This window comes from Nannospalax galili, unplaced genomic scaffold, assembly GCF_000622305.1.
Source record: "Nannospalax galili isolate Female #2095 unplaced genomic scaffold, S.galili_v1.0 scaffold95, whole genome shotgun sequence".
Lineage (NCBI taxonomy): Eukaryota > Metazoa > Chordata > Mammalia > Rodentia > Spalacidae > Nannospalax > Nannospalax galili.
In genome coordinates, this window is record NW_008342393.1 from 10,407,747 (window position 1) to 10,425,353 (window position 17,607).

Sequence of the window (17,607 nt, forward strand, 5' to 3'; positions counted from 1 at the left end):
TGTAGTCATTGCACAGTACAGGTGCATTTGTGCAGGTGCAGGCAAAACACATACACATAAAAAGATAATAACATAAATAAAAATATCTAACCAGATGTTATTGTTCCTAAACTGTATTCCTAATCAATCTGGCCATGCCTCTGTCTAAAATCATCCTTTAGTTTCTCACAACACTTTAAGAATCAAACCTTTACCATGGTTTATGAGGTTCTTTGTAGTCTGACCCCCATAATCTCTCTAACCTCAGCTCCTACCACTCTGTGTCCCAAGCTTCTCCCTTTAAGCATGTCGATCCATCAGTTCCTCCTACCAGGAATGGCTTTCTGATATCCTGATAAACTTTGTGAGCCTGTCCTCATAGAGACCTTTCCTATCCATTGAGACAGCTTCTCCATGAAGCACCGTTTGCTACATAACCCTTCTTCTATACTACTTAAACCAGCTGGCTAGTGCTTATGACTATTCCTGCCAGTAGTGCCTACAGCTGAATAGAAGATCCTTGAGACCAGGGTTCCCTCCTGCTTCTATGCTGTTGCACCAAGACCCCAGAGGAGGTCAGTGTGTGATGTGGTGGAATACCAGCCCCAGCTATTTTTCATGTGACATAGCATCTCCACTCTGATACCAAGCGATTGCTCCTTCCATTCTGTTTCCATAGCCATCTGGACTCTATGCGTATAAAGTATTTGGTGTCCTGGACAACTGCACACCAGCTCTCCTCGCAGATGTCTACATGGACTTGGACTACAGGAAACAGTGGGACCAGTATGTGAAAGGTAAGTGATACTTACTTTAAAAAAATTCTAGAAAGTTAGGCTGCTCTTCTTTATTCTAGTCTGTAGGAAGGAACGAATATCATTTCAATGTGTTGTCCTTCCTTTTTAATTTTGCCCTCCAAGTCGTGTAAATGTGGGGCTTACACTTACAGGGCTAACCCCTGACATGAGCTTACATTCAGTCTTCCTTTTGTTCCCACATTTCTTTGTTCTGCTTCTTGTGTTGTGTATTATCCCATGTGCTTTGAAGGCCATGGAAGCCTTCTCAGAAGAGGGGGTATCCAAGCTTTCTTTTGGAAGTCAAATCAAAGGTTTCTAAACAGACAAGAACAGATACATGTGAGGAGGTGAGAGAGTCAGGATATGGGTGGTTGAAGGGGAATGGAGGCATAGGCAGCCTGTTCAGAGGCCACGGGCAGTTTGGTGTTACTGTGTTGGTTAGAACAGCAGACCCTGTCCCAGCTCTTCTACTAAGTGGAGAACATTCAGTTATCTATGACAGGAAGAGGGTCCAGAGCTTCTAAGACCTAGCATGGCTTCTAGACTACATGATTGAGGTTTACCCTGGAAGAGATGTGAAAAATCATTAAACAGGGAGCCTCCTGCATCTTAGAGCTGGGAGTGTCCTCTTCCATCTCAGTTGTAGTAGAAGAGACCTGTGGAGTCAGCCAAGGGAATGTGGCATCCTTAGTCAAAGCTCCAGCAAAAAAAGGCCACCAAAAGCAACATCAGCTGTGGGCAAGTGGCACTGGTAGGACTCAACCTCTTTAAAGGAACAAGGACCTCTGGGGATATATTTGGGGTCTGTTTGGCAAAGCAGCTCAATTTGAGCTCACCATGGCATCAGCTGCAGACTGGAAGACTAGATGGGATCAGCCACAACCTTTGGGAAGAGTTTATCAAACTGTCCAATGAGTATGATGCTGTGAACTTGAACCAGGACTTTCCTGACTTAACACTTCCAGACTTTGCTGTGAAAACCTTTCAACAAGTCACCAGCAGCAACTTCATGCTCAACCAGTACACCATGTCCTTTGGTTACACACTACTGACAAAGATCCTGGCAAATGTCTTTGGCAAGCAACTGGTATAAGAGTTAGATTCACTCCAAAATGTTCTGCTGGGCCTGTTTACAGCCTTTCAGGCCCTGGTGGATGAAGGGGATGAGGTCATCATCAGTGAAGCTAATTTTGACTGCTATGAACCCATGACACTGATGGCTCAGGTCACCCTGTGTTTGTGTTTGTGTTCCTGAAGTTGAGCCCCTTTCCTAAGAGGCAGTTAGAATCTTTTGGCTGACCCCACAGAGCAGGCCAGCATCTCACACCAAGACCCTGGTCTTCAACACACTTAGTATCCCCTGGGAAGGTTATTCTCCAAGATGGAACTAGAGCTGGTGGCTAGCCTATGCCAGCAGTGTGACACCCTGTGCAAGGCCGGTGAGGTCTACCAGTAGCTGATTGTGATGAGTGCCAATACATCATTGTCGACAACCTCCCTGGCATACGGGGACAGACCCTAACCATAGGCAGCTCAGGCAAAAGCTAGAAGGTGGGCTGGGTCCTGATAACATCAGGAAGCACCTGAGGACTGTGCTCTGGAACTCAGTCTTCCACTGTCTCACCCAGGCCAAGGCTGATGGAACAGTGTTTTGAATGGGAGTGATAACACTTCATCCAACCCAGGAGCTATTTTGTGCAGCTCCTGCAGGCCATGCAGCTCAACTGCAACCATGTGATCCTCAGCCTGCTGTCAGTGGGCCTCAGGCCCTTGACTCACCCAAGGCAGCTATTTCCTCACTGTAGGCATCTTGGACTTCAAGAGCAAGATGTTTGATGCCTTAGACAGACACTCTGCCAAGTGGACGACCAAGAACAAGGGCCTAGTGGCCATCTCTATCTTCTTCAGTCAACCCCATCAAGCACTTTGAGTACCACCTCCACTTCTGTTTTATGAAGGATGAGACCACACTCTGCTCTGGATGAGAGGTTGCAGAAGTATAAAGCAGAGCTCCAGCCCTGAGGCTGCCCTCAGTCCTGTTCTTTTAAACACCTGAAGACTCAGCCACATCTTATCAACTTGCACCAGAGGACCCCTGCTCTGTGACTTACTATGTTCCCAGTGGAGAACCCCTTTATTTGGGGGTTTTGGCAATCCCTTCCCACAGTGTCTGGACTCCTGTCTCTGGGCTCAAGGGCCTGTCCTGGGCCTCTTTCCACACCTCTGTAGGTTGGTGGTAGGGTCTTGGCTCTCTGGCCTCTCTCAGCTATCTGGGACAGTAAACGTCAGAATATCAGGCCTGGAGTCCTAGCTTTGTCTGCAACCTGCCTTGGCCCTCTCTGAGACTCAGGGACTCCTCTACCTCTGTGAATCTCAGGATGTTGTTTCCAGATTGATTCCTTTCATTCCTAATAAAGTTTTAAGTTATTAGAAAAAAGGAAACAACAACAAAACGAGTGTGTTATTTCATGGCAAGGAAGGACACAGGGGTTTCTGTGTCGCTTTGGAAACTTGAGTAACTTCATCAATGTTTCTTCAACTCCAGACTGTCTTCTGTGTTGACTTAATCCTCAGGCTGATTCCTGTTCCTGATGAGACCGTCCCGCAGAAGATCCAGGTTTACATTTTAATGATGTAGATAACTCCAGGGAAGAGAATTCCACTTCCCTTGTGAAGTCAGTGGAGTCGCTCCCTCTTTAGCATTAACCTCAGAGCATCTGTTTATCTGCGGCATCTCAGTGTCCAGCAACTTCATGTTTTCATTACCCTTCCTCATTAGGGGGCTGGTGTCCAGCAACTTCATGTTTTCATTACCCTTCCTCATTAGGGGGCAGCATCACATTTGCCTATCCAAGGGAGTAGGCTGACTGTCTCATTTCCTCCGAATCCATGGTGTAGTCATGTGACTCAGATTCTGCCAACAGATGCCCAGGCATCTTCTGTTTGGAAAAGAGCAACACGAGGAAGCGGACAGCCTGCAAAACCCATTTGTTCATGACAGCTAAGGTAGTGACTTTAATGAGAAGTCGTTATAGAGTCTCTTCCGTCTGCTACCTAGCATCAACTGCTTGTGCAGTGTGGCCTCTGGCGTAGTTGATGCCATGGTTGGGAATGATTTGGAAGCTCTTAGCTCATTCTGCTCCTCCTGGGTATTGGGAGCATCCGAGAGTCTTATGAATCTCTTGGGCCAAACTTGCTAGAGAGACCAGCTAAAGCTCTGGTCAGTTGATCACTATAGCTGTGTCTTGCTCCTTTTCCCGGCCCCAGAATGACCACTTACCCTACTTAAGCCTCATAGTAGAGAAGCAGGAATGGATGAGGCACTGGAAGACAGTTGAGATGCTGGCAAGAGAAGGGGGAGGGGAAGAAATGCTGAACACGCAGGGGTAACAAGCCCACTCATTCCCTTTCAGAACTGCCTTCAGCCTCCTGTGGCACTGAGATGCCAGCGAGCTTCTTAATCAATGGTCTGTTTCTCTTAGATTTTCTTTCAAAAGCGAAATATATCCCTTTGGCGTCTGTGCGGGGATGTCTTGATTCCTTTCTAGATATCTGGCTGTGTGGAAGCCTGGTGTGCATGTCTGTCACTCGGCTCCTTTGCTGCCTCCCTCTGAACCCTGAACCCTGACACAAGAGAATGAACATTAAGGAAATTTGGTCACTGATGCTGTGGCGTACTGTGGAGAAAGGAAAGATGCAAGAAACCCAGAGTTAGCCACAGTTCATCCATGTTCTAACTCTTTAAGGACACTGCCCTCTGTGGGCTCTTTATTCCCACATGCCTGGAATCTGTACATGCCAGTCTCCCAGATAGTCTCAGGCTAGCCACTAGGAGACAAACCTTGATGTTGGAAGAAAGGGTCGGAAGCGAAACTCCTGGTGCTCTAGTGACATCTGGTGGTATCCCTGCTTTAAAACCGCTGGCTGGTTTTTGATACCCAGTTTGTTGCATTCTGTCCCAGCATGCTGTTGGTGTTGTACGACGGGCAAGTTTTGTTGAGCTTCTTTATATTTACTATGCTTTTCTGTCCTATAGACTGTCCCCGAGCAGCAAGTTTTCAGTGGCAATAAATCTACTTTAAAAATTCTACTTTTTGTGAGCTAGAGATTTATCATATACCAAGGCAATCTAGCCTTCCTTCTACAGAAGCTTCAGAAGTTTCCAGATTCATTAACCTCTTTTGTTTCCTCCAGAACTCTATGAAATGGAGTGCGATGGAAAGATGGTGGCGTACTGGGAAGTGAAATACCCCTTCCCCATGTCCAACAGAGATGTATCCTTTCTGCAGTGCACTCTGCTGTTCGATCCTCTCAGTGTCCTGTGCCCATTGCACCCCGCAGGGCTTTGCTGATTTCGCAGCAGGTATAGACCATACTGTCTTTGATTCTTGTGGGAGCATCTGCTGAGGTGGCTGCTGTTTGTACAAATCTCAGAGACTTGAAGGTGTGAATTCTGAGTGCAATCACACAGGACATCTGTAAATAGAGGCAGTATGGGATAGCGTATCCTGCCCAGAGAAGTTGTCAAATGTTGGAAAGTGATGGGCCACAGAATTGGGAATCTGGGAGGAAGAGTTTATGAAGAGTGTGGTCCAGCCCCTTCAACCTACAGAGGAGGAGGTAAAACCCAGAAAGGTGAGATGACAGACCTACAGCTGGGTATGAGGGGTACCAGTGGTGGTGCACGCCTTTAATCCCAGCAGGTAGATCTCTGTGAGTTCCAGGCCAGCCTGGTCTACATAGCAAGTTCCAGGCCAGCTGGGGCTGCAGGGGGATCCTGTCTCAAAAAGATTAAAAAAAAAAAAAAAAAGAGGCACCAGAACGCATCCTTCATTTCCAGCTCTCCTCCCTCAACAGGGCCCTCTGAGGGTTGTCTTTGGACACCGGCCCCTCCCCTCCATTTCTTTATTATGAGGTAAAGCAGTTGAATGAAATGTAAGGAGTTTTTCGGACATCTCAAGTATATTACTTACTTGTTGCTGTGAGCAAATACCTGACAAGAAGAGACCGAAGGACAGATGGCTTTATGTTGCTTATTGTCCAAGAAGGGATACGGTCCATCATGGTGGGGAAGCCACGGCAACAGCACGTGAGCACAGGAAGCACCTGCTCACATTTGATCCACACCTGGGAAGCAGAGAGCTGACAAAAGTGGGGCCACTGTTATTAACCTCAATACCTGCCCCGAGTTACTCCTGTCCTTTAGTAAGGATCTGTCTCCTAATGGTTCCACAACCTTCCCAAATCCAAGACAGCATCACCATTTGGGGACTAAGTATTCAAACACATGAGCTTATGGGGGACATTTCACATTCAAACTACAGCACCAAGAATTTAAGAGGCCCCAGCAAAGTAGGAAGATGAGATGGAGATTTGCTGACTGGGGCAGGATGGGGTTAGGATGGCTGACAGGTGATATTCTGACCCGTTTGTTGTCCTGTTCAGTCACAGTAACTGAGTGTCTTACATACTGAGCTTTTATATAAAAGACATTTTTACCAAAGATTTTATGGACTAGGAAAGAGTGGAAGGCACCAAAAGTAGGGGATCACTGAAATCTTTTCTAGCTCAGACATTGTGTAAGTGTTCCTAAATAATTGTTCTCTGAGAAGAGGGTGTGTGTGTATACCCTACCCTAGGTAATAAGCACCTTAGGAATTTATTTCCTGGTATAATATCCAGGGCACTATAGTAACATAATTAATCCCTTACATTCTATATAGTTTTCTTCAATCCTGCCAGCAACAGTACAAGATAGGCATCATTAACTCCATTTTAGGGTTAAGGAAACTGAGGTAAAGAGAAGTTGATAACTGCAGGTTTTGTACAACTAATGTGGGTGCTGGAGGTTTGGGATACAGGCTCAAGACAGATATTTTGATCAGGGCCTTAGCTTACCTCTCTGACCTCACTGTGACACTGATGGACAGGTGTTCTCAGCAGAGGACACGTGGGTCATCTCAAAGTCTCCTTTTTCACCAGCTTTCCAGAGCCATGCAGTCTTACAGGAAGTTTTTTAGTTTTTACATTTGTGTGTGTGTGTGTGTGTGTGTGTGTGTGTCCATGTGTGTGTGTGTGTCCTCAACACGGGATATTGATACTTGAGCACATAGAACTGTGCAGTGAGGGGAGAAGAGCATTCATTTTGGAGCAGATGAGATGAACCAGGTGAAATGGAGCACATTCCATGGTTTGTTGTGTGACCTTGGAAAATAGTCTTCATTTGTCTGGGCATCTGAGAACTGGTGGTCATAGGTTACACAGCAGGCTGGATTGGCAAACCCCTCCAAAAGAATCTTTCAATGGTTTTTTTTTTTTTTTTTTTTTTTTTTTTTTTTTTTTTTTTTTTTTTGGTCCTTTTGAGACAGGGTCTCCCTGTAGCCCCAGCTGTCCTGGAACTTACTATGTAGACCAGGCTGGCCTTGAACTCACAGAGATCCACCTGCCTCTGCCTTCTGAGAGCTGGGATTAAAGGCATGCGACCACCACGTCCAGCCAATGTGTTAGTTTTTTTAAAAGAGTTAGTTATTTTTATATGTATGAGTGTTTTGCCTGCATGTATATAAGTGCACCCATGTCATGCAATGCCCATGGAGGCTGGAAGAGGGTGTTAGAACACCTGGAACAGGAGTTACAGATGGTTTTTAGCCACCATGTGGGTGTTGGGAATCAAACTCAGGTCCTCTGAAAGAGCAGCTAGTGCTCCCAACCCATGAGCCATCTCTCCAGCCCCCTCTTCCAATTTTTAATCAATGTATCCAGGTAGCTTTTCTTCCATATTGGGTGATGTCTGTCCCAGGAGCTGGTCAAGGTGTGGAGTGAGATTAATATTTGCTGTAAGAAAAAGTACTTGAGAGAGAAAAGATGCAGAACCAGGTTGGTAGATGTTGTAGGAACACTTGGTGTTGTGGGGCTTTGTTTAATACACACACACACATACACACATGCACGTAGTTGTTCTTAGAGTAACTAGAGTATTTTCAAATTTTAAATTCCATCTAGGGTAAAACTGAACATTGTTTTTTAAAAATACAATAAACTAAAAAGATCTGAGCCTCATGTACCTGTGACGTTCTATCCAAATATCAGATCCAGGCCTGAGTTTGAATAGGTCATATTGTCTCACCTGGTATAGTCCATCTCTGACAAATAATGGACAGAGGCAACTTAAAGGAAGATTTATTTGGGCTCGCAGTTTAAAAAGGCCCAGCCCATCATGGCGGGGAAAGCGTGGCAGAGGCCATGGCAGCAGGGGAATAGGGGCCGGGAGGCCTCGCAGTCGGCACAGAGGGAGTGGGGTGGTGGGGCTCATCTGGCTTTCTCCTTTTCTCCTCTTATTTGGTCAGGGATCCCAGTCCATAGGATGGTGCCCCCCACATTCAGCATGGGTCTTTCCTCATTAAACCTCTCAGGAACCATCCCCCCAAGACATACCTGGAGGCATGTCTTCTTGGTGATTCCAAATACAGTGATGTTAGAATGAAGATTAACCATCGATAATTCACCCCTTATCAGCATCTACTCAAACACGTGACTTTTACACTGTAACAGTCCTCCTAGTCCTCAAAGACGCAAGACCATCTTCTAATGAAAAATGTATTTAAGTCCATCTGTAAGAGTCCCGAGTCTTTAAATTTTTTTTTGTCGCACCTATTTATTTTGTTTGCATATGTATTTATGTGGGTGCACAGGTGCCATGATGCATGTGTGGAGGTCAGAGGATAACCCATGGGAGTCAGTTCTCTCTTTCCACCATCTGGGTCCCAGGGATCAAACTCAGGTACTCAGTTTGGCAACAAGTGTCTTTACCTATTGGGCCATCTTGCCAGCCCAAGAGTCCCCAAGTCTAAACAGTTCCAACCGTGTTCAAAACCCAAAGCTACTATGGGTAAGGAAGAGTGAGTTTCTCTGCCTTTCTTGGTTTTATCCTTTATAAAGTGAAGATCCTTAAACCGAAAATAAGCTGCTGTATAACCCACGTGCAGCACTCTAGTGTGTACCCGAAGGACTGAGTCAGCATGCCAGGGATACTTGCAAGCCCATGCTTCTTGCTGCACTGTTCTCAACGGCTAGAAAACAATTGGCTTACACATCCATCGACAGACGAATGGATAAAGAAAATACAGTCCATATAGAGAATGGAATTTTATATAATCCTAGAGAAAAATGAAACTGTGACATTCGCAGGAAAATGGGTAGAACTGGAAGTCATTAAGATAAATGAAATAAAGCAGCCTCAGAAAGACAAGTGCCACACTTTCTCTCATATGCACAACCTAGATTTAGTTATCTAAGTGTGTGTATGTGAGTATAGATCATGAAGCAGGAAGGCAGATGGCGACAGGAAGGAAGAGGTCTTAAGGGAGGGGCAAAAGAGAGGGTCATAGAATGTGCGTGACACGAAGAGCTATTTGGGAGAGGAGAACCAGCTAGGGGAGGCAGAGAGCCTGGGAGGGCAGCAGGAGTGAGGGGCTGGACCAGCTTGGGTGTAGTGGTACAGATGAAGAGAGGCGCCCTGGAGAAACCCATCACTCTGTACGCTAACTTAAAAAATTAATTGAAAAAGGATAAGGACACTTGCTCTGAAATGTTTAATATTTAGTTGTCTTTTGTAGAATAGTGCCCTAGACCTCGGGGAGGTTCTGTGCATTTTTACAGAGGTGAGATAGCTTTGCTGTTCTTGGTGAACCCAATTAACTCAGGGAGAACCTCTCCCTACTAAATATTCAGCTATTCATGGGTCTTTCCGTGGTTATAGCTGTGATATTGCTTGGTTTCTTTCTTGCATAGAGGTCTATACTTATAGTTTTGCACGAGGACAGGACAAAGGAATGATGCTATTCCTTTTTAAAAAATTATTATCTTTATTTTATGTGTACGTGTGTGTTGCCTGCATGTGTGTGAGTGCACCTGTGTTGTGCAGTGCCAGAGGAGGTCAGAAGAAGGTGTTGGATCCCCTGGAACTGGAGTTATGGATTGTGGATGGTTGTTAGCTGCCATGTGGGTTCTGGGAATTGAACCTGGATCTTCTGTAGGAGCTGTCAGTGCTCTTAACCACTGAGCCATCTTTCTAGCCTGGAATGATATTATTTCTAGCCAGTGTTTCTTATGCCCCATATTTCTCGGATGCCCCCAACATACTTGGCTGGTGACCAGCAGAACTTCCTTTTTTAGGCAGGGAAACTGAGTCTGAGTATGATTAGCTTACCCAGGAGCAGAAAGCTAAGTGAGTAGCCCTGTGGTTTCCCGGAGAAAGTGCAAACGCTTTCCTCACATAATTGAAAGCATCAAGGGATCACTCGCGGGAAGGTGGTGCATGCGCTCAAATGAGAATCATGGCACGTGTGAGACTCAACCTTTCATGGAAAGTAGGCAGGCAGGGCAAGTACATGGAATCCCAAGAGAAGGGAGGAGATGCAAGTGGGCTTCCCTTTGCCTCCAGCGTGGGCAGCTTTCCCCGAGCTCTTCTGTAATGCTGGAGTTGGTGTCATGCCTTGACTGGCCATGCAGTATGTGTACATCCGACAACGGCGAGACCTGGATGTGGAAGGAAGGAAGATCCACGTGGTCCTGGCTCAGAGCATCTCTCTGCCTCAGTTTCCTGAGAAGTCTGGGGTGATCCGAGTAAAACAGTATAAGCAGAGCCTGGCGATCGAGAGTGATGGCAAGAAGGGGAGCAAAGGTAAAGCCCGGGGTGCAGGCCAGCCATTTGCCAGGGCCACCTGAAGGCTGGGCTGGTGGGGAGGCAGGTTAGGTGCAGGAAGTTTGTCCACATGGAAGGTAGCAATGGCCCAGGGGCAAAACAGCCACGGATCAGCACCCCAAACCCTAGGGTTTGACACAGGTGTTTCAATCCCAGGGCGTTCTTTGCTGACCGTTATTTTCTCTAGATGAGCTCAGAACATTGAAGGCAAAGTCTAGGGTTCAGAAAGAGTGGCTTCAGGCTCATCCTAAGGCTACAGTGGGCTAACCTCAGAGCAGGCCAGTGGGTTGGCAGGTGTGTATTGAAAGATACATTTCTGGTCAGCACACAGCCAGAGATTGGGATCCTTGAGTGCTGGTCCTCACAGAGGAAACTGGGCATCAACCTCCAGCCATACTGGCATGAGTGTGGCCTGTGCCTTGGGCATAAATCTGAACCAACCGTAGATATGTCACCTCGACGTGCCTTGAGTTTTTTTTGTCTTCATTTCTTTATTTATAAAGTGGGTTAACTGTCGGTTTCTTAGGGTTCCTCAGGTAATGAAATGAGAGCATATCCAAGTGTCTAGCATCTGCCGGGTGTTTAAGAAATCGCAGCAAAATGTATCCATGACTGCGTTTTCAGCAGGTGCTGCCGTGTTGGTAACCACAGGGCAGGCGGAGGGGGTCAGTCTACTGGGATCACTTGCTTCCTTTCCTCTGTGGTCTCTGGGCCTGGAGCTGGAGACAGAGGGTTTGCGAGGCTTTGTTGCTGTATTTTTCTGGCTTTTTTCCCCGTTTCTGAATTGTCCTTTCTTTTCCTCTTTAGTTTTCATGTACTACTTTGATAACCCGGGTGGCCAAATTCCGTCCTGGCTCATTAACTGGGCAGCCAAGGTGAGATCCCAGGAGGCAGGAGGGGGAACGTGTGTTTGACAAATGTTGACTTAGCCTGTGGGTTGTCAGACTAAAGAGACACGTTGTTGTCCCTGCATAATGAGGCTCTTTTGTGAAGAGCTTGGTTGAGTGACTTGGTAAGGGCTGGAGTGGCCAACACCCAGGATGGAGGTGACAAAAGACAAAGAATATGTTAACTTGGAATGCCAGCCCCTCCCTGCCGGTGGCCCCAGACCCTCTAGGATCACTCCCTGGAACCTCCAGACAATGATATTCTGCTCCCTGGAAGGACAATAATGCTTTTGGTATCTGCTCATGAAGGGGTAAGACAGAACACCAGCTTAGAGACAGCCAGACACGCCCAGGCCTAAAGAAAACTTCCAATTCTGTGGCGCTTGCTGTTTTTACCCTCTAGGGTGAGAGAATTGCAGTGGTGGCAGGATCTCCAGGGGCTTCCGCTGCCTGGGCGCCTGACCTCCTGAGGGCTATTCGGCCAGCTTTGTACAGGTCCTGCAGTGATTGATGGGAGAGTGAAAACGGGCGTTGGCTACAGAGTCAAACAGATGCCATTCTGAATCTGGGCTCTGCTGTTGACTGCCTTGTTTTATTTTGGGAAGCCTTTCTTCCTTTTTAAAAAGGAAGGTGAATATTTTCTTCTGCATGGAGTAGAAGTGAAAAAGAACATTTGGGGAAAGTCTTGGGCAGTGCTTGACGCTAAGTAATATTGCATCCTATCTTCTACCACAAGCCTTTGTCTTTTTAAAAATATTTTTTATTATTATTTTTATTTTATGTGTATGAGTGTATTGCCTGCATATATGTGAGTGCATCCGTGTCGTGCGATGCCATGGAGGTCAGAAGAGGGCTTCGGATTCCCCTGGAACTGGAGTTAAGGATAGTTTGTAGCCACCATGTGGGTGCTGGGAATCGAACCCAGGTCCTCTGCAAGAGCAGTCAGTGCTCTTAACCACTGAGCCATCTCTCCAGCCCCTGTCTTTTCTTTAAAAAAAAAAAAAATCTGCCAGGCATAGTGGTGCACGCCTTTCATCCTAGCACTCAGGAAGCAGAGGCAGGTGAATCTCTGTGAGTTCAAGGCCAGTCTGGTCTCCATAGTACAAGGCTAGCCAGGGATGCATAGCAAGACCCTGTGTCAAAAAGACCAAACCAAACCACACATCACCACACACACACACACACACATGAATATCTCAGAAAGGGCTTTTGAGTTTTTGTTAGTGAAAGTCAAACATAAACTCTGTCTTGGGGTAACAGTCTGCCTGTTCTGGGTCCTGCATTGTGCCATTTTCTGTGACAACACTGTGCTGAAATTGGACCAAGGGCCCCATCATTTTTTATTAGCCCCAAAGCCACCATTGCTTATCTTTTACCACCTTCTACAGAATGAAAGAGGATGATAAAGAAACATGTTTTCTCCTTTGCAGAATGGAGTTCCAAACTTTTTGAAAGAGACAGCAAAAGCCTGTCACAACTACCTCAAGAAAACCTAAGAAGGAGAATCAGACCTGGCACCCAACGAATGACGTCTTTGAATGTACCACAACCGGCTGATGCTTGGTTTTCTTTTCACATTTCTGTCTTCAGAGCCCACACGCCCTCTAGCACACAGCCCTAGGCCTGCTTGCCTGTCACCTGGTTCACCTGCTTGCCTCATTTCTCAGTGACCCCTGGGAAGGCTGCCTTCTTCCACTATTGAATAGGATGCCTGCATTTGTTTATAAATGATCAGTGAGGAGCAGGGGCATTCCATTGTTGCAATTTTAGGGGGATGGGTAGGTGGAGGAAAGACAACAAATTCTAAGTGACCATTCCTGGCAAGCAGGCTTCTTAGAATATGCTTCCTTGAAACACAGTAGCTGCTGGAGGGGGGCCTTTGGCCCAGGGCTGACCTTACATGCCCCAGAACTGGAGACTTAGGCTGATGTTCATTCTCTTTATGCTTTGTTGACTCCAGTAGGTTAGGGTTTGAAGTCAGAAGCAAGTTGGCCCTGTTCCTGCTTGGAGAAAATCAGCAGCTACTTTGATATCAGACCATTAGGAGAAGCGTCCTAGGCCCGACTAAGCACATGCTGTGATAATTACCTTTTCCTGATCGCTGATATCTGGGTTTGTCTCTTTCCCAGAAGCCACTGGAAAATGCCGCTTATACCTCTCTAGTCATGTGTGTAACTGCAGTCTCAAGGCCTCCAGAACAAAGATGGCTTGTGCATAGTTCTATGAGACTGTCTGTGTAGTAAGGTAACTTTCCCTTCTAGAATGTTTGGAGATGTTGAAGGGGAAGTAATGGTTTACAACCAGGTCAAATTTAATTAGTGATTTGGTGATCCTTTACCTTTACTCTTAGGAATTCTACCTCTTCTACTATCAAAAGGCTCCATGTTTTATCCTGAATTTTGGTAGGGAAAGATACTCTTGCTATGGCACAGCCTTAATGATCTCAGGGAAAAGTTGAAACTACTCTGTGTGATGGTACCAAACCTTGGTTGATGGTTATAGAAATTCAGGATGCAAAGCCAGAGTTGTGCAAATGGGATTCCTTGTAGTATTCCTCAGGGGAGAAAGGTGCCGCACGGTGAATAAATACAGACTGACTTGGACTTCTCGTGGGCACAGCTTCCTTCCTGCCCTTTTCTTGTAAGAGAAACTTTGTCAGGTCCTTTTTGTTTGCACTAACATCCAGCTCATGGGCGTGAACAGAAGGGAATTAGGAGCTCTCTTATAGGCAAGGCCGGGCATACTGGCTTCAGGTAGGTACTGGCATGGGGCTCAAATTAAGCTTAAGATTCATCTCTGTTCTCCAAGTTGTCTTTGATGTTAACCTGCGTTTGGTGGTAGGAATACTGCTAACAGCAGTAAATAGGCTCATACTAAGCAGAAAAAGAAAGATGCATAGAAAGTAATAAAGGAAGAAAAAAGATTTCTTTTCAATAGGTACTGTGTTGTCGTGCAAATTAAATTCTCCCTATGGTATATGCCTGCTGGGGCCCAGTCATTGTGTTCCTATGGCTAGGGTTATCTAAATAAGCTAACGTTTCATAAATTTGTCATTAAAATCTCATCATGCCTTCTACCATGAGTGCATAGACCCTTTGCAAATGCAAACACTAAGGTCACGGTTTTTGAACAGAACTGACATGAAATGGTGCCACACAAGTCTTTTCTTTAAACAGTGAAGGACTTTGATAACACTAAGCACATCAAATGGCTTTGTTGTTGTTTGTTTTGTTTTGAGAGAGTCTCTCTGTATCAACCAGGCTGGAGTTGAACTCACAGTCCTCCTGCCTCAGCTTTCCAGGTGCTGGGATTACAGCTTAACCAAGTTTTAGGTAAGGCACTTGGGTAAAAGTATTAAAGTTGCTATAGTTTGTATAATCAGTGGCTGGCTTTTTGCCTTACTTATTTGAGGACAACCCTACATAACATATAAATATGAAAACCGCGGGAAACTGGGAAACACCTGCCTGAGTTCTAGTTGATTCCAGAACCGTGAAAAAGAAGTAAAACTGATACTCAGGTGCACCTGAGTTCCATGGAGGTGGAACTTGAAAATTATAAACATACTGCAGCAATGTTGGGCTTGTTTTTCCCATGTCTGCCTCATAGAGGAGGCATTAAGTTTTGGGGTCGAAGTAATTATTGTACACTGATTACTGGCTGTAGGGTAGCATGCAGTAGGCCTTCAAATGGCAACAAGGTGAATCAATAGCTTAGAGAAGAATGAAAAAATGATGTAAACTCAGAAGATGCAACATATCCAGATAGAAAGCCTCGTTCCCATTGGTCTAGGCCAAACAACTCCTCAAGCCAGTATTTTGGGGGGTTTAGATGCCTTAGGTTCACGCTGGTCGTGCTAAAGGATGGCTTTGCTGGGATGCAGGATCAGGTCATATGTGGGCATGTGTTTGGAAATGGCTCAGCCTGGACTGAGCCCACCCCATCTTAGCCAGGATTTCAGGTGAAACTTACTGGCAAGAGTTGTATTGCTGTGGGGATAAATTCTTTCCACAGGTGAATTATTCTCACTGCACACAATTTTTAAAAGTTAGTAATCACCTTGGAACTGATGAGTTCCAGGAGACGGTCATTTCCCTTGAAAATGTCCCTGTTTCACAGTGAGAGTCCTGGCCTGGCTCCTTTGTTGACTTTGCTCCCTCAGGCCTCCCATCCACAAGGCCTGCCCTTCCTACCTCCTGCTTCCCAGAGGGATTCAGAAGAAACAAAGCAGGAAGGTACCACCTAGTCAGAGAATCATTTGTAAAAAGCATGGAGACATCTGGCCAAAGGCTGAGGTCAGCAGGTCTGAGGACAGGCAGGGTGGCTCCTGGAATGAATAAGCCAGACTCGGCACCTGCCCTCAAGGAGCTTTGTGGTCTGTTCAAGAAGAAACCGTGAACAAGCAGCTAAAGAGTAGTAAGTGCTAACGGAGGCTCCTGCCACATGAGACGCCAGCCAGGGTTGAAGATCAAGAAGAACTTCTGGGAGCTGGTGGGAGAAGGTGGAGAAAACCATTTTAGACAAAAGAACCAACTGAAAAAAGACTTGTCCAAAGCAGTCAGTCAACATCTGAAGAATGAGAAGGACTGGCATAGTTGGAGCCATGGCAAGAGTCCCGTGTGTGGCTGAAGGAGAAGTATGCTGGCCACACAAGGACTCTGAACTTTCTAGAAAAAAGCACCAGTGAGTTCTGAAGGCATGGAGCTGGAGGGTTAACCTGATAAAATTAGTTCATTCCTAAACAAACGCCTCTCAGTTTTCTTTATGGTCTCTTGACATCTGTGGTCATAGGATGCCTCCAGTGTGGCCATGAGGGACCCTCCAAGGTTCTCGAAGCCTTGTTACTCCATCTGGCACAATGCAGAGTTGCCCATACATTAGTGGAGCTGCTAAAGCAGGGGGCCAGTTCTGAAATTTAACTGGAAAAAGTAAAAGGCACCGGGGGTCGGGGGCATCCATGTACCTCTTGCTTCTCCTGGCTCCATGCTACATACAAGTTCATCATGTCATACAGTCTGTCAGAGAAAAACCATGACAGGACCCAGAAATGGGAAAGAAAGAGAGACATTTACAGAGTAAGCAGTACTTTCTCTGAGTTCTACTGTGTTCATCCCCAAACACCAGGGAAGAATTTTTCTTAGCTTGAAAAGGCAGAAATATATCGCTTGATTGGGTCACATATGGGGAGGGTGTTAGAAAATGTCTTAATTAGGTGAATGTGTTTCTATGTGTGCATATATATACATCTGTTTGGATGCATGTAACTGGTTTCTGTTTCATAAGGTGCAGCAATGGCATGGCCACTGGACAGAAGATTCAACACGACAAAACAGCCTATGTACTATCATGCTCAGCTTTTTTTTTTTTTCTTTCATGTGCGTTCTGGTTGTTGAACTCAGGTCCTCATTCTTAGAAGACAAGGACTTTACCAATGAACTGCCATTTAAAAAAATAGCAGTTTCACTTATGCCAACTAAAGACTAGCTCAGAGGAGAGGGTCCCTTTGGTCCAGGAGATTGGAACTAGTTCAGCTGCTACCTCACCAATAGGCTTCTGGTGTCCTGGCCTATGCCTGGCATTTTGTAAGAGGGCCACCATCTCCGACTTGCTCTAGTCAGTTTAGTAAATGGCCAGCTAGTGTTGGCAGTTATTAGCTATTAAAACTCAAGTGTACAATTGAGTTTTAATCTCAGTCTCCATGCTGAGCCTCAGGCTAACCTTTTGGCCTATGAAGGAAATAGTCCCGAAGGTCTATCCAAATTCAAGGCTCATTATAAATCTAGTCTAAGGTATTCATTGGGTTTTGAAAAATCAGTGGAACCCAAAATGAAATCCAGTGCCTTCAGACAGAACAGTTCCTGCTTGAACCAGCTCTTTCGCAGGCTTGTTGCATCAGTCCAGGAACACAGAACTGACAAGGTGGTTAAGAAGTTCTGAGATCTGTAGTTAGAGAGCTGTAGCCATAGCACAATTCTAGTAGGAAAGGTCACAGGCAGGGGACTCAAGGAGAGGGTGATATTTCAGTTCTTCAGGATCCGAAAGCCAGAAAAGATCAATCTCAGCTTAAAACAGCTTAAAACAGACAGGAGCAGCTCCAGCCTACTCTGAGCTCAGCCCTTGGGTTCTGTTCAGGCCTTCAACTGATTGAATGAGGCCACCCACGTTAAGGAGAGTGATCTGTCTTCCAATCCTTTTGTCTCCAAACACCCTCACAGGCACATCCAGAAGGACAATTGATCAA

The 17,607-nt window shown here is 45.8% G+C and overlaps 1 protein-coding gene and 1 pseudogene across 3 annotated transcripts in view; both read left to right on the forward strand.

The window, feature by feature from the left end:
- The window catches only part of Pctp (phosphatidylcholine transfer protein), a 76,079-nt gene extending 59,967 nt beyond the window's left edge, over nucleotides 1-16,112 (forward strand). For 2 of the 3 annotated variants that reach the window (XM_029566134.1, XM_008838434.3), the window contains 5 exons: nucleotides 659-776; nucleotides 4,971-5,050; nucleotides 10,287-10,458; nucleotides 11,287-11,354; nucleotides 12,797-12,992. In XM_029566134.1, coding sequence (XP_029421994.1) covers nucleotides 734-776; nucleotides 4,971-5,050; nucleotides 10,287-10,458; nucleotides 11,287-11,354; nucleotides 12,797-12,862 — 429 coding nt within the window. In that variant the 5' untranslated portion in view covers nucleotides 659-733 and the 3' untranslated portion in view covers nucleotides 12,863-12,992. Of the gene's footprint in view, nucleotides 1-658; nucleotides 777-4,970; nucleotides 5,051-10,286; nucleotides 10,459-11,286; nucleotides 11,355-12,796 lie in introns of all 3 variants that reach the window. The other variant, XM_017799418.2, reaches the window with a different exon arrangement.
- LOC115071296 lies at nucleotides 1,627-2,798 on the forward strand (annotated as a pseudogene).
- Nucleotides 16,113-17,607: the final 1,495 nt, after the last annotated feature.